This window comes from Nylanderia fulva, unplaced genomic scaffold (genome assembly GCF_048542155.1).
Source record: "Nylanderia fulva isolate GAGA-0341 unplaced genomic scaffold, ASM4854215v1 Scaffold14, whole genome shotgun sequence".
NCBI classification, from domain to species: domain Eukaryota; kingdom Metazoa; phylum Arthropoda; class Insecta; order Hymenoptera; family Formicidae; genus Nylanderia; species Nylanderia fulva.
Window position 1 is genome coordinate 3,991,373 of NW_028189622.1, and position 16,812 is coordinate 4,008,184.

Below are 16,812 nucleotides of genomic sequence, written 5' to 3' on the forward strand. Positions count from 1 at the left end.
TATAATTAATAGGAGATAAAAAATATAATTTTGATAAAAGTACAATTTTTATTTGCCAAAATGATGTATATAAGTAAAATAAATAACTAGTAATATTTTTTATTTACATAATACATATAATTTATTGTTGTTATGAATGTTTTAGCAATAAATATAAAGAAAATGGAATATTCCAATTAGTTATTTGTACTTTTCTGGACTGTATTTGTGACATGAACAGTATTACAATGTATAATTTTAGGTATATTATTTTAAATATGCTAAAAATAAACTTTAAACCTTAAGTACAGACATAAATTTCAGTACAAAAATTATTTGCAATATATCATACATTTAATTTGCTATTATTTATTATATATCACTCAAGTTCTATAAATATAAAACTAAAGCAGAATAAAAAATATGATTAATATTATTCAAATATAATTAACCAAATAAATTAGAGTGAAAGTTTAATCCAAATAAACTAGAATAGTGAAGTCTGAAAGATCACTTGTCTGTACTTGAGGATTAAGTCTCAAAATTACAAAATATTTACATTTTTATTTAATTATTAATATAATACATAATATAAAAGGTACTTAATATTATTTGTTATTAGCACAATAAGTTTTGGCATAAATAATATTTTTGAGAGATAGATTCTTATATAGATTCTAGGAAGATGTAATATAAACTTCTCTATCCTTCATTTTTTCTTTCTTTTACACTTTATCATTTTACATTAAAATCTTTAGTCTTAAATATTGATGTAAATTTGTATAAACAAAATAAAAATGAAGTTAAAATTATAAATTTTAATATAAAAAATAATTTGCAACACATATATATAGGAAAATTTTTGAGGCAATGCTTGCTTGCCCATGAAATTCTTCGAATATCATATTGCAAACAAAAATATTAAATATTTGATTTATAATAATAATAAATGAATAATAGGAAGTTTAATTCTATTTTTCTTATATGGATTGTATATATGTTCTTAAAAAATATCATTTGTAATATATCTAAATACGAGATTTATATAAGTCAGCAATTAATTAAAATATGTTAATTATTAAATGTGTTACAATTTTTCTATCTTGTAATAAAATAAATAATTTCATAAATAATAAAAAATTTCATTTGTTATATTTAACAAAAAAGAAAAAATGTATTTGCTTGTCCGATTCAAATAAAATTTGTATAAAAATCATCAATTTATATAAGAAACAAAAAAAAATTAATTAAACAACAAATTAATCCTATCCATTAATGTAAATAATTAACTTTAAAATACTATTATAATTATCTAACACAGCTTCTTATTTTGAAGCAAAAAAATATTAAACTACGACTAGAAATATAGAAGTTCAACAAAATATCTTTTTGAAAATTAAACACATTTCAATAAAGAAATATTTGAATTTGTCTTTACGTTACAATGATCTAAATTATATATATAGGTTTAATATTAATATATCAATTTTGAAAATAATAACAAAATATAAGAAAACTTTGTAAAATATCACTATTTGCATCTATGCCTATCTTCTGTTAAAACTTGTGCGTGTATGTGTATGTGTGTGTGGATTGTATATATTTATAAATATCATATAGAATATAAATTTTATATAAGATAGTCTTCTTTTGAAGACTACTCTGTTTTTAATTAAATATGTAAATTATTTTTTCATGTAGAGATATAAAAATCTCTGTATATATATATTGCTCATTATTATATTTTATCTAATTGAGATATAATATAAAAGATACAATATAAAAATGAACAAAATGTGATGTATTGTTAATAGTATAATAATTATAAGTATTTAGATCTTGAATTATTCCTGAATTAGTTCTTATTAATGAACATTATTATTTACTCTAATAAAACAGATTAATGTTTTTAAAATCTATTTTTTTAAGAATATTTTTATATGAAGTAAATTATTTTCATAAAAATGGTGTATAATTCGAGAAAAAAATATTAAGCTATATCCTATTTTCATGTAATAAATTTATATATATATATATATATTTTTTTGGAGATTCTGTTAGTTTACTGTAAATTGTATAATCTTGTTCGTGTTAGACAAATAACTATAAAATAATTATCTATGTTGATTATCTGATACTGTGCTTTGAGTAGGGGAAGCACTATCTTTACAAACTTTGGCAGTCATTTCAGCTAATGGCTCTAACTCTTTAGAATTAATTAATTCAAACTCTGTTACAAAGTAATAAAAATGCTTGTAACATGTATTCACATGTGCTTCCTAAAATAATAATAATAATAATTAGTCAGAGATTTATACATAGTAAAATATTAAAATTATTTTGATTGAGAAATACTTACTGCTCCTATCGCTACAATACGATCAAAATGATGGATATATACATGGACAAAAACTCTAAAGAGACGTGTTAAGATTTTTCTGCATAATGGTATAAATGTTTTAGGAAATGGCACATCTGTAACAAAAAAAATCTCTCTTAAGTTCTAACAAAATAAGATTGCTTATTTTGTTAAACAATGTTATAAATAAAGATAGATGTAATAACCTGTCGATACTGGAAAAACTGTTTCATTATTAATTTGAGTTTCAATCCAGTCCATAAGAAGACTAACATATTGTGGTGCTGGTAATGCTGTTGGCTTTTTATATTTTTCTCCATCTGCCCATAAATATTCAAAACGTGCTCCACCACTCATAGTTGGACATGATGCTGAATCACAATACTCGGATACAGTACCATATATAAGATTTATTCTATTGAAAAAGTCCACAACTAAAAAAAAAGCAAATAATTATTGTCATTGTTTCAATATGTAAATGAGATTTTTGAAAATTTAATTGAAACACTTAAGATAATTTTTTAATCAAGTATAATATAAGTAATATACAATAATCAATTTTGAAGTGTTTTTAATAACTTTTATATATATATATATATATATATATATATAATAACAAATCTTTATACTATTATTAAATGTTTTATATACCATGAACAGCAATCCAATCATTTAAATCTTCTCCAGAAGGTAATCTTACAACAGCTCTTAAATTGATACCAGAATTAAGGGAAGCTTGAGCTTGTTTATGTAAAGAATACCGTAATGTTCCATGAGCAAATCTTTTCTTCGGTCTAAATGTCTGCAATTAAATTGTAAAATATCAATAGTTTACATTAGCTTATCTTAAAATCTAATCATCTAATTAATAAATATATTGATTTTACCTTTCCTTTTTGGAAAAATTCTATAAAGCCACTTAATGTAGTCATTGTGTATAAATTATTGAATTCTCAGTTATATTCTCATTAAAAAATTCAAGAAATTGGCAGTTACATACACACTTGGCAATTATACACAGCGTCAAATTTTTATAAGATCATATTTGTTTGCATTTTACAAACAAAATCAAGAATAAAAATCTTTGTTGCAGATTGTCCAAGCACATAGGCAAAAGAAGAGATATTTATCGCACTTATTTATCTGAGATTCTTCAGTTGCAATCAAAACTGCAATGCATTACTCTTGTTCTACAATTAAAGGTAATAAATTTATAACAGCGTAATATTACAAATTGTGACTAAAAATATAAGAATCATTTATTTGCTTGCTTTTCGGTTACCTGCACTACACCTGACTAAATCTGATGCATATAATTGCATACTAAAGGCAGCTGTACAAAATTATCTCATCACAAATGCACATGTAACATACATATAAATATTTCGAAAATGGAATAATCAATATTTAATGGTGCACAATATCAATATTAGCCATTTAATTAAGTTAAAATATCTTATATAATATCGTTATATATAAATAATATCCAAATCGATATAAAAATGTCTTTAACATTAGTCTAGTACAGTCAGACGAGCGAGAGGGCGCAACAGTAGACGCCGCAAGTGCTTCTGGTCTTTCGGTTAACCAATCAGAACGCGAGGGGCAAAGTTCACGTTGGTTACCCAATCGGGATAGAGGCGCGAAGGTTCCTCGGTCCTGATTGGTCGGGCGATGTAGCTGACGATTCAAATCGCCTATAACTTTAGTCGAAATTGGAGGGAATCGTCGTCCGGAGTTTGGAGCACGTCGTCGTCGAAATTAATCGGATTTTCACTCGAGATGAGTCTTGGACCGGCTCCTAACATTTTGTAGACTTGCTCAGAGCTACAAAATGTCCGAATAAGAGTAAAATTCAAAGTACGGGCCGCGTGTGATGTGAAAATCGTATCGCGAGTATTATGTGTGAGAATCGTCAGAGAATCGCAGCTCGATGGAGTTATAAGTCAGGATTTATTGGATTACCACGAAATTGGACTGCAGGTTGGCGGTGGAGTAAGTGAATATTTTAATATTTTTCATATATATTATGCTATAATGTTAATTTGAGGGCTATTATAGCGTCATTACTCGTCTATATATATATATATTGATTGAAGTCTATATATATATATATATATATATATATATATATATATATATATATTGAATTTTTATTTGATTATATTATTTGGTGATATATATTGATTGAAGTCAATAAATCATAAAATAATTCTGTTTTATCTGCACATAAAATTGTACGTTAAATTTTCTGTTTTACCATCATTGGTAACTAAAATTATATGATAAATATAATGACAAATATCCGACTTTCTGAATTATCGACTATACGTAATAACTTCGGTCGGTAAATAACTTTATTGATATTTTGTACATTTATTTCATTTATTATTGATCTAAATGTAGTCAATAATGAAAAAATTTTTTAAAATTGTTAAGAAATTTAATCTATTTCTCTTATTATCATTCATTTTATTTAATTGGGATATGTGAATATATTTTTTAATTAGAATTAATATATAATAAATATGAAATAATGAAATAAATATAAAAAAATTTTATGAAACATTCGAGAAATATGTATTTTACATTTAGGAAGTTTTAAATGATAGAAATATAATATTGTTAAATAAAAATACTATAAAATATAATTTAATGTCAGTAAAATTTTATCTATTATATATTATATTTTATTATAAGCATTACATAAAAATAATTTTGTATAATGAAATGACATCAATTTTTATATATTGTCTGGATATAATCAATTTTTATTCCATTAATTATTATTATCGTAAAATGTTATTAATCGAACTTTCGTTTCAAGTAACTTGTCGATCTAATTTTAATGAAAATGCCAATATTTTTCATAATCAATATATAACTTACGTATAACGAAAGAGCGAGACCTCCGCTCAGATACAGAAATGGTGCATAATAATCTAACCATGACATATCATGACTATGATATCGTAAATGTCTCAAATTCGAAAATTTTAATACGTGCTCTATATTCCACACTGCTTTGTTCATTGGCTTTATCAGTTCGTCTTGCACAATTGCTGACATTGTTCTGATATTGTCCAGATATCTGTAATTAGAATTTTTACAAAATATAGAACTTATATGAATCATATTTAAAAAAAATCAGAATTTATATATAAAAGCATATTTTGAAATAACACTTTTAAAAATTATAACTATAATATTAAAAATTATGTTACCGCATATAATTTTTACATAGTTGAACCATTTAGGGTTTATACATAGTTAGCTTACATATATATATAGGAAATAATTTAATACAGTCGCGCAGACTGTAAGTTACTTTTTAGAACTTTTTATATCTACGATACATGCATACAATGCATGCATTCATGGTTTAAGAATAGCGATTGAAACCTGGCAAAGTCCTATGGGGATTAATTTTTGATGGATTACATTGTCAAGGCGGTTCTGTGTTAGATCCATTGTCGCACTTACGTTTTATTTTCGACGACTTCTCGGAGCGTTTGTACGACGAAGCTCTCGGTCATGGTGTCGATGTCCAGTGTCAGTCCAATACCGGCGTCTAGAATTTTACGTGCGTTGAAAAGTTGATCCCCGAAAAAGGGAATTGCGACTACCGGCACGGAGTAATGTACCGCCTCTTGTAACGACTGCAATCCGCCTTGCATCACGTACGCCATCACTTTGGGATGCGCTGCATACATACATATGTATACATATATATGATATAAAAGCGGCGTAAGTGCATAAAGTATCGTAAAATGATGCTTCACGGATTATTTGCCGCCGAACATTTACGAGCGGTGAGGTGAATTGCGCGTGGGACGGTATATAAAAAATGCACGCGCGATGAAAAAAAACAAAAAGAGGAAAAAAGAAAAAGAATGACGAGAGGTGTGAAACAAAGTTTTTCCCGGCAGCGGTTAATCACGGGCGACCGTGAGAGATAGGGCTCCAGATTTTATAAAAATGCTCGCATTGTCGTATTTTTTTTGCATCGCTTTTTATGGCCGATTGATCGCGTTTGAGTATCAACGCGCGAGGAATTCCGACAAAATTCTGCTCAATGTGCACCTTTTTTATACACTCGCGAATGCCGGAGTGAGATTTTTTTACATAATTCGATACACTTCTTAATCAGAAAAATTTATTTTTACCTCTTACCTTTGAGAAATTTGCGTGCAATAGTTATATAATTGTTTACTCCGTTTTCTTTCCACATATATACAAAAATCTTAACATTTTTTAAAAACTTTTTAGAAATGGAGTTTTCTAACACATATAATTAAGTTCCTTAAAATTAAAAAATAAAATCTTATCATTTATTTAAATTTAAGTAAAAATATTATTAAAATTAATAAAAAATTTCTTTATAATTATGTAAAATAAAATATCGCAGAAATTCAATACATCGAACGTGGACGTATGCATATACCGAAAGATCAAGTCGTATATGTCATATGTCGAAAATTTCGATATTTCGATATAATTGCGTTCCCATGTAATCATTTTTTTCACTTAACGCAATACGCACTTTTCAACATTAGTATATGTTCTTCGTGGAGGTGCAACCATTGCCTGTCTATCAATGTGTATAAAACTTTGTGCACGCTTGTGCATTTGCATCGAGCCCGTTGCGTTACTGCCAACAGGAGTTGTTTGTCAGAATTTCCCGCGAGAATTTCACCGCTGCATGCGTCATGAGTTATCGTTTCGCTTCGTTCCGCTATACGAGCCCGTGGCCGTATTTTCCTTGGTCGCAACGATGTTGCTGGCAATTTTTCTTTTTTTTGTTTGTTTCAATACTTACCTTTAAGCGGCTTCCACAAAAATAGCGGGTTTTGCTCTCCCAAAGGCGCGAAAGGGAGTCCTGGTATCGACGTATGCATCGGCCTTTCTTATATTTCACGTTACTTTTCTCTCTTTGATGTGCCGCGAGAGAAGAAGGCAAACGTTGGTCGAATTCAAACGTCCGAGTAACGCGATCTCGATCAATTGATCGGTCGATCGATCGATCGGTCGATCGAGAAAGAGAGAGAAAGCGAGAGAGAAAGAGAGGTGAAGAGGAAGAGAGATGGCTTTGATGATCATTTCGAAACGCGGCTGTGTTGTTCCTGTCGCTGAGACTTTGTTTGATTGAAATCCTGTGTGTTTCCGATCTATACAGAGAAATTTGTTTCGTCCTTCGCGTCAAACGATACCGAAAATATCGTCGAATATAGTTTTGTAATTAATTTTGAATTATTTAAAGACGTCATTTGAAGAAGATTATATCTAAATATTGCATCTAATCGAGAAAAATATATTTTGTAGATGGAAGAATAAGTCAACGACTTGCTAACTTTGTCGAATGTTTATACGTTATGGTTATTATTCCTTTTTTTGTTATGCTGAATTATATTTAACGAACTTACGAAGCACGCGATTTGTGAATTCTGGAGGTTGTATATATTAACGAAATAAGAATGTAATCGTTAACGGTCCAAGTATAAGTTTCCCAACTCGTTTGCGGTATAATAGCGAACGAGCAGTTGAGCGCTTTGGCAATATACGAGGCTCTTACGAAATTGTTATCGAACAATTAAGTTGGAATTTTGCATTTCGCTCATGTTAGAAGAGTTCCAGTGAAGTTAGTAAATGATTATCGTTTGCGATTAACGACGATGACTGAATTGATTAATGATGTTTACGATATATTGATCCGATAACGCGTTTAAATGTATAGGTATTTATAGTAAGAAAAAATATAGAATAGGGTTCACAATTCCTCTTTTTAATTTTAATAATAAATGTTATAATTAGTTTGAGAAGTTAATTTTTTCTTGAATTATTAAAGAGGATGTATCTTAATATTTTGGGACATCAAGTTTTTGAATTATGCTATTATTAATTATATTATATATTGCAATAATGAATTATTATATATACAAATAATCAAAAAAACATAAGAAATCAATATTACTTTTAATTTATTTTTTTCTAAATGTTAATATGAGATCTGATTGTGATGTTATTTAAATATATGTTATTATTATTTTATTAATGAAGTATTAAACAGTATATCATTAAAAAGTTGTAGTAAGACATGTCGACATTTTTTGACAGTTTTTCTAAAGGAAGAAATAGCTTCTCGAATTCGAACATTTATTATTAAAATTAAAAGTAAGTAAGTAAGGTTATAATAGCAGAGAAAGAAAGAGAAAAAAAGAGAGAAAGAGGGAGAGAATTGAAATAAGATCGTATGAGGTAAATTCTCGCGATCTATTTTTTTTTTTGCGTAATCTTATTGATTTCCTATTTGCATGCACAAAGAAATTCTGAGATAAAATACTTCTCATCGAAACGCTTTGTAAATGCATATTTTGTGGCGGTTGATCCGCTTCTTTCGAAGAGAACGAGGTAAAGAGGTGGTCAGTTTAGCCTTAGGCAGTCTTACCGAGGACCGCTTGCTGGGGCGCCCACTTCACAAATTTGACGTTGGTCGGATGAATGGCCATGTACCCGTCATGTTTCAATAGAACTCTTTGCTTGAGCGAACCCAGGGCGTTGCACAATGCGGTCAAAGGCCCGGCGGGTAGCTGGTGAGTTTGTAGATTCGAACCTAGAGAGAAATAAATAGCACCATCCCGTGCGTTGTCCAGAAATTCCCGGATATCCTAGAATCAGAATAAAAATTTCGACACGTCTTAATAACAAGGATAGAAGAAGTAGATTAAGAGATATGGTAGATTTGGTAATGGATATAATAGATGTAATATACATGTGTATATATATATATATATATATTTTTTTTTTTTTTTAATAAAGTATATATATATAGTAACAAGCGATAAAAGTATTTAAAAAAATGAGTTTTCTATGCTTGAAGTGAAACATTTAATAGTAGAATGATTTAATTTTTCATTGAGACGAGTCTATTTTTCTGTTCACAATCAGTAGAAAATCTTCAATTTCAAATAAAAATTAAAAAAACTTTAAGTTAAAGATAGAAACGTTTATTGTATAATATATGAGGGTATATATAGCTTGCTTTTTAAATTGCTTAATAAATTTTATCCCCCTTTCGTCGCGATTAGAATAATTGAATGTCATTTTGTCATTTAATTAACAATTATTTTATAAAGTGCATTTATTCGCAATTATTCTTCATATTTGCAAAATACCGTTGCCGACTGCTACGATGCTAGGACGCAAATGGAACCGATTGTGCTATTAATGCGACTGATATTACTGATAATACAACTTCCTTTGTTAATTGCGAAACCTGTGCCGGCTTTTCTGGCAAACATGGCGATGGTAATTTCATATATGCACAGTGTGTAGCCGAAGGCTTTGTCCTATTAATTACAACTGTTCATGGATTTCGATACGTTTTGGTGTATCTGTAAAGACGAGCGCACATACATTGCTGCGGTCACGTTTCGTATCTCAACATCTTTCGGGAATCACGTGGTAACTGCAGTTATCTTAGCCGCTGTCGAACTGGCCCCCCATTTCAAAATACAAAAACTAATAGCCCATAACGAGCGATTTATGAGCTTTTATATCCCGCAAATTCAAAGTTTTGACCATTGTTGTTAGACAGGAATTTAAAACTTTTTGTTAGGGGGCTGTGTTAACGTCGACTATAGTCTCCCCACTACTTATAAAAATAAAAATATTGAATCAATTTTTGCGCAAGAATTAGGAGCTATTTGTGAGCTTTTCAATTAACATATAGTTTCGATTTTTGAGCTCATCTCCTAAATTCTCAAACAATGGTTTAATTGACGCAATTTACGAGAAAAAATGTTTAAGTGCGAAAGTGTGACATCTTGCCAAACGAAACGACCACATAATTTATAAATTCAAAAACATTTTTTTTTAAATTGACCAGAACTCTATAGGGTAGTATACTTTATAAGATACTTATTTCAAATCCGCTTACGCAGTCTTTTTTAAAATGGTTTGTAATTGTTTGCAGTAACAATAATTTGGTTTTTATCTTTTGTTTATTCGTTTTAATAATTAAAAAGAAAAAATTAAAAAAGTGACCAACACCCGACTTTAAGATATTTCAAATCCGCTAGCGCAGTCTTTCTCTTAGAATGTATAGCTGTTTGTAATCATTTCGATGTCTCGTTCGTATAGTTGCACAGTTTAGAAATAGCAATTATCTAAAAAAATCGTCAGTAGTGAAAGTCAATCTTAAAGATTTTTCATATTTGTTTTTTCCAGGTGATTCAGACACGTTTGTAGTAATATGTAGTAATCGAAATCGAAATTTATATTTAGGGCAAAAAGCAGATTTAAAAAATCTTTAAAATTGACGAAAAACATTTTTGAAAATTTTTTTAAACTACTGTAATTACTAAAACGTGTAACTACAAACGAAACTAAAATCACTATAAACATCTAAAAACGATTCTAAAAAAGACTGCGTATTTGGATTTGAGTTATCTTAAAGTTGGGTGCTCGACATAATTTTAAATATTTGATTTTTATATTGATTACGCGGACAATCGAAATACTATCGTTTTCCGCATTAAAAATTAATGCGCTTTAAAGTCAGGTGCCATATTCACATAACTCAAAACGCGACATTTCTAAGTGCGAATAAGTCTTTAAGCGGAGATAGATCAATGTCGATCTTAAAGCGAAAATTTAAAAAGCAACCAGCTTTAAGATATTTTAAATTGGCTTGCGCAGTTTTTTATTCAATGTTTTTAGATGTTTGTAGTATTCGCAATCAAAATTTATATCGCTGAACAAAACAGAGTTAACATTTAACTTTTATTGAAGTGCAATTTTTATAATTATTATTTTAATGTTTACACATTTATCTCATCATACATATTTGACAAATTCAAGATAAAATTAATGTGTACGTATGATTAACGTTTCAATCAAACTTCAGTTAAATTTTAAATTAAGAGAAATGCATTTTTTATGCATTTTGAATGTAATTGAGAATAATTCGTTTCTATGTATACTTTGTCCATCATGGTTCGAATTCTTGGAATTAATTAGCTTTTATAAACAAATATTTTCACCGATATGTTCCCAGATTGATATCCGAGTATACAAACTGTAATATTATATAGGTGGTTATTTTTTTCTACGTGAACGATCTTTAACGAAATATTCTTTCGATAATATTTTTCTTCTCAGCCCTTGGGAGACTTACAACGGTTCGTGGTAAATAGCAATGACGTTTACCTTTACGTCGCTGCGTTGAGTCGTTGGTAAACTTTCTTCAACTGACTATTACTTGGTCACCTGTGAGAATAGTATATATATTCTCAAGAGAAATCATTCATGGGTACGATACATCCATTTCGTCTTTGCGAGATGTATTTAGAACTACGATAAGAGAAGATTTAATCGATGTAAAAGTATTAACTATCAGATAAAAGATAAATTTTGAAATGTCAATGCGCTTAACTCTATAAGTTGCTTGATTCTATTTTATTATCTACTTTTTCCCTGTAAACCCGCGCGATTAAATGGTAAAGTAAGAAATAATATAGAAGATAATTGTTAATGTTATCTTTTATATAATACTTATCTATATAATATTAGTTATCTACAGTTTCTCATTTGAAATATAAGCTGCCTGAATATCGAATGTCATTTTAATAGCATTTTCTATAGTCAATGTGGAATTACTTTTTCTTTAGCAAAAATGTAAAAAAAAATAATTTTTTTGCAAGTTTTTTTTCCATTATATATCTTTGTATATATCTTTCATTGTAGGCTCCAATTAAATTTTTAAAAATTAATGTGTAACCGTACTTTAAATTAAAATTAAAATAAACTTTGTCTGACAATTAACTGAAAAATGTAAATGATATAAACTATGAAGTCACCAGATGATAATTAAAAAATGGTAGTAATTCAATCGACCAATTCTGGCAAATAATTAAATTTATTGTATTTTCACAACGTTTCGGCCGTGGGTTTTGGCCCTTATCAAGTGCTAAAACCCACGGCCGAAACGTTGTGAAAATACAATAAATTTAATTATTTGCCAGAATTGGTCGATTGAATTACTACCATTTTTTGAAAAATGTAATTCTGATACTCTTATTATTCCGCAAAACTAAGATTGCGAAAAGCTTCTCTTGTTAAATTGTTCTAATCTTGAAAATTACTGACTCTAAGGAAAAACTGTTCAAATTAGTCAAAGAAGCTGCTATTTAAGGGATATTCGGTGATTTTGAACACTTTCATTTGAAGATGAGATTACGTTATATTGCTATAAATGTAATTTTGCATCACAGTGTGTGTTGAATTAAAAATTTTGTTAATTATACTATCTAGAAAAAATAATATAGTAATTCTAGCTTTATTATTTTTTGGATATTATGATTCTCTAAAGTCTTTTTTCTGTACAATAATCTAACATTTATGCGCGTGATATAATAAATACGTTTTTATAATATATAGTATATCTTTACCTCGGGTAAGGGCTCAGATTTTTCCGAAATTTGCAAACTATGAACTTCGATGACATGTGGCAGTAGTGGTTTCGGATAACCGAACACGTGATTGTTACCCAGGATTACCAGACTGAAGTTTTTATCGATATCATAAACGGATACACCGGGCGTCCATTCGTTAGCGATGTATTGAGCTCTTGGTAGGTGCCAGTACCGGTAATATAATCTTGTCCACGTTGTATAAAGGATATTCTGTATACGTTCAACGATTGTCATTTTATCCGTGAATGGATATGCCATGTCTGGATTTAAGTTAGGATCGTCCGGATTTCCTGCAAAGCAATAGTGGCATTTTTTGAATGAAACTATATAAAATTTAAAAAACGCATCGTGCAAGAAAATATTTCTGTTGCAATAATATATATTATATGTGTATATGAATCTGTGTATAAAAGACTTAACAGACATTAAACTCTTATCAGTGTGTATAAAAAATACTTTGAATTACTAAATGTAAAATGTAAAAGATATGAATTTTTTAGACATACACATGATTTATACATATGTAGGTACATGTATATGTATATATTATTATATGTATATATATATATATATTATTACAATAAAATATTTTATTATACGGGTTTCTTAAATTCTCTGTAGTTTTATATATTATTTTCAAATTTGTTCATATACTACTTTTTATTGTTTTTGTCCAAATAAATAAAAATTATGACACGATAAATCTTTTTGCAAATTAAGAGAGAAAAGTTCGATGTGTTATGTGTATTTATTCTTTTTTTTGGAAATGTCACTCTGTGATTTGGTCGAATGAATGTTACTACTTTAATACGCGCGAAGCTCTCTGAAAACTCGCTCGACTTTAATTGAAATATTTCACTAACAGCCACGGCGATTTATTTCATGGTCTATTACATTCATCTGGAAGAGTACTTTCGGGTATCTTCAATTACGTCGAGGTAAAGAAATCGAACGGCGGCGAGCTGACGCGTCGCGCCGTCCCTTGCCACCTTTTCTCTGTCGTTCCTCGAGTCGGATCGGTACAAGTTAAAGCACTACCGAGTAATCTATCCTTTTTCACGAAGACCTGGTCTCCGATTGCTCGCACTTTCTGCTTTACCGACGATTTACGTCAATTTCCGTGCGCGGTAACGACGTTTGTCGACGGTGCTATTCTATAGGGATGCGAACTCAGTAAAAAAGAAGAAAAAAAAATAATCGTGCCGTATTCTTAAGCTCAACGACTTTTGCAAACAATAAAATTTCTGAGCGATAAAATTGTGTGATTTTCTTGTCTTCCATAGCATGCTTACCTACGGAATCCATTACGTAAGGCAAGTTGCCTACGCTCAAAAATCCCATCAGCACCGGGAAATTGTAGTGCTTTACGAGGGCGTAATAACACTGGAACCATAATTGCTCTATAACAATCGCGTCGAATGTCTTATTGCCCCTGCAAGCAAATGCGAGTTTGATTTGTGTTGACTAAAAAAAGTCCGTAAGATTATTTAAAACCGCATCATAATATTTGTTGGATGATAAAGATGCTTTGATAATCTAACTTACATCGCGGAATATAGTATATAACTTGCGGCTAATACTTTGATCTGTTTAAAATGTTTGTATAATTTACGAATATTTTACGCACAATTATAACTTAATAAAAAAGGGAGATCGCTACAGTTTGCAAATATATATTAATAGCTAAATAATATCTGCATTACGCTATAAGCTTGTCCATGGCGGGACTGAATAATTGTTCTCTGCATAATTCGTTCGCTTCCCACATATTTTTATGAAGTAACGTATAGGCTCCCATATGTCTGTTAAAGATAAAATTCGAGATTATTAATTTGCCAAGTTTGAAAGAATCTATATATTGATTTGCATAAAATATAAATGTGATATGTTCGTATAACCTTAATCCTGTGCAATCTTTTTTCCGATACGAAAATGATAAGTCAACGTTTTCATAATTCGATGGAGGATTCTAGAAAATAAAAAAAAAGAAAAAATATTGATTTCACATAAAAAATCTTGTGAGAATATTTAATATTAATATAAAATACTAGTAGTGTTTTTCATGCATCAATTTTTTGTATAAAGGAACATGATTATAATACAGTTAAATACAAAATATTATTTTTTAATTTTACAAAAAACAAGTCAATAAAAAATTTAAAAATTAAATCAGTAATTGTGTTGCGAATTTAGGGGGGAAAGCAATTAAGTATGGCGATAGTCTGTGTGCAAGGTAATTATGCTTTCGTTAGTTAGGTTTTATCCAGTTTATGTGAACAATTTAATCTCTAATTTTGCCGCGAAAGAAACAGGACCATCAAACCGTGAGAAGACACATTCAGCAAAGAGAAATGTTAGTAGAAGTAAATTGAAGCTAAACGAAGTTTGCGTAACTTTGAACTCGAGTTTAGAAAGAGAGAGAAAGAGAGGCAGGAAAGATGGGAGAAGAGCGAAGGAAAGAGTACACGAGACGGTAGATAGGGAACGAGTGAGACGTCAGAGGAACGATCCGAGAGGACTTGAGAGAAGAATGTCAGTGTCAGAAAAAAAGCGAGTAAAGAAAGTGTAATAATGAAACAAAAAATATGAAGTAAGAAAATATATCTCTCGATCAAAATATTCTTTATCGATATTTTTCTATTTTTATAAATTAAAATTTATTTGAATAATGATTTATGCCCAGGAGCGAAAAATGAATAAAACATTGTGTACGGATTCAGTTGTGGTAGTTTTAGTTTGATTATGTCTAAACGGACTAAAGAGAAATATCCAAAATGTTGTTAAAGCCACAAAGTTTATCGAGACTCGAAAATAACCGTAAACTTTCAAGAGCGATGTAACGTCTTGAATTCACAACGAACACAATACGACTTTATGGGTGGTTATTCTTTTTCATAAGCGACGATAGGCAAGTCTTAAATCGCAACGATAATCGGGAGGAGGGAAAAAGGAAGCTGATAAAGATTTCTTGTGACAGCAAATTTCTCGAACGTAATAAACGCCAACGTTTTCTTAAGTCGTATATTATCTTGAATAATGTAAGTTAAAATTATACTGAAGCACTCGAAAAAATAAAATTCTATTCGAAATATTTCCTAAAACTTGATATAATTGTTTAAAGTTACACATAATATATTTATGTAATATATACATATATAATTTTTATTTTCATTAAAAAATAACTAATTAAAAGATATTTATAATAATAATTTATCAGATTATACGTGTATATATATATATATATATATAATTCGATAGATAAATAGACAACAAGCAAAACGTTAATAAAAAATATGAGGAAACAAAGATCTATATACCTTTAAAGGAATTGTTGATGCTACGGTAACCCTGTGGCCACGAGCCGCCAATGCTTTCATCAATGCTTGAAAGGGTTGTTGGTGACTGTAACTCGCGCTAGGACAAATACCTAGAATATTGTATCCGTGGGTATACTGGAAAGCGTGGAATAGCAAAACTGATAGCAATACGAGCGTCACGACGTGCATCTTGAGTGGAGAACACTTTCTCGTTCGTGGATGCGAAACGGCCGTTCAATCTTTTAGAGAAGAATCGAGGCTGGCTACCGGTCTCTCGCAAGAATTTTTAAAAAGAAGCCGAGCGACGGAAAAAAGACGAGGGCGATACGTATAAAAAATTCAATACATGTTCCACGATCAGTTTGCTTGGGCCGACGGTAAATAAGTGAACGAGTTGTCCATTGGTCGGATGCTTCTCACTCAGCTTTACGAGAGAAATAATTCAGGCCTCGTGTGGCCTCGCGACGCGCGTGCGGACCTTATTTTTATATATTTCGTGGGGAATACAAAGACGACGTTCACACATGAGCGACGCGTTTCGACGAATTCATTTACTTATCTTTTAATGACGGTAGAAATAATCAAATATAATTGTAACTTTATATCAACATTTAGTACCAGGAATTGACTGCGATATGTCATTAGAAAAAATAAAACAGAAAATAGGAATACATGAAATCTTAGA

At 29.7% G+C, this 16,812-nt stretch overlaps 2 protein-coding genes across 3 annotated transcripts; both read right to left on the reverse strand.

Moving 5' to 3' along the window:
* Positions 1-523: 523 nt before the first annotated feature.
* Mob3 (MOB kinase activator 3) lies at positions 524-4,342 on the reverse strand. Its single transcript, XM_029300667.2, has 6 exons — positions 3,621-4,342; positions 3,226-3,528; positions 2,990-3,140; positions 2,545-2,772; positions 2,339-2,454; positions 524-2,258 (listed from the first exon to the last, which is right to left on the reverse strand). The coding sequence occupies exons 2-6, from the start codon at positions 3,268-3,270 to the stop codon at positions 2,094-2,096; spliced, it is 705 nt and encodes a 234-aa protein (XP_029156500.2). The 5' UTR covers positions 3,271-3,528; positions 3,621-4,342; the 3' UTR covers positions 524-2,093.
* Positions 4,343-5,005: 663 nt separating this feature from the next.
* On the reverse strand, positions 5,006-16,598 carry LOC114929303 (UDP-glucuronosyltransferase 2B31). Of its 2 annotated transcripts, XM_029300795.2 has the most exons (8): positions 16,128-16,598; positions 14,709-14,779; positions 14,514-14,612; positions 14,103-14,242; positions 12,787-13,100; positions 8,784-9,003; positions 5,822-6,041; positions 5,006-5,429 (listed from the first exon to the last, which is right to left on the reverse strand). In XM_029300795.2, exons 1-8 carry the CDS (start codon positions 16,314-16,316, stop codon positions 5,144-5,146), a joined length of 1,539 nt encoding a protein of 512 aa, XP_029156628.2. In that variant the 5' UTR covers positions 16,317-16,598; the 3' UTR covers positions 5,006-5,143. The 2 variants fall into 2 exon arrangements, with proteins under 2 accessions (XP_029156628.2, XP_085336339.1); XM_085480213.1 differs by lacking the exon at positions 14,709-14,779 and having other exon boundaries at positions 16,128-16,194.
* Positions 16,599-16,812: the final 214 nt, after the last annotated feature.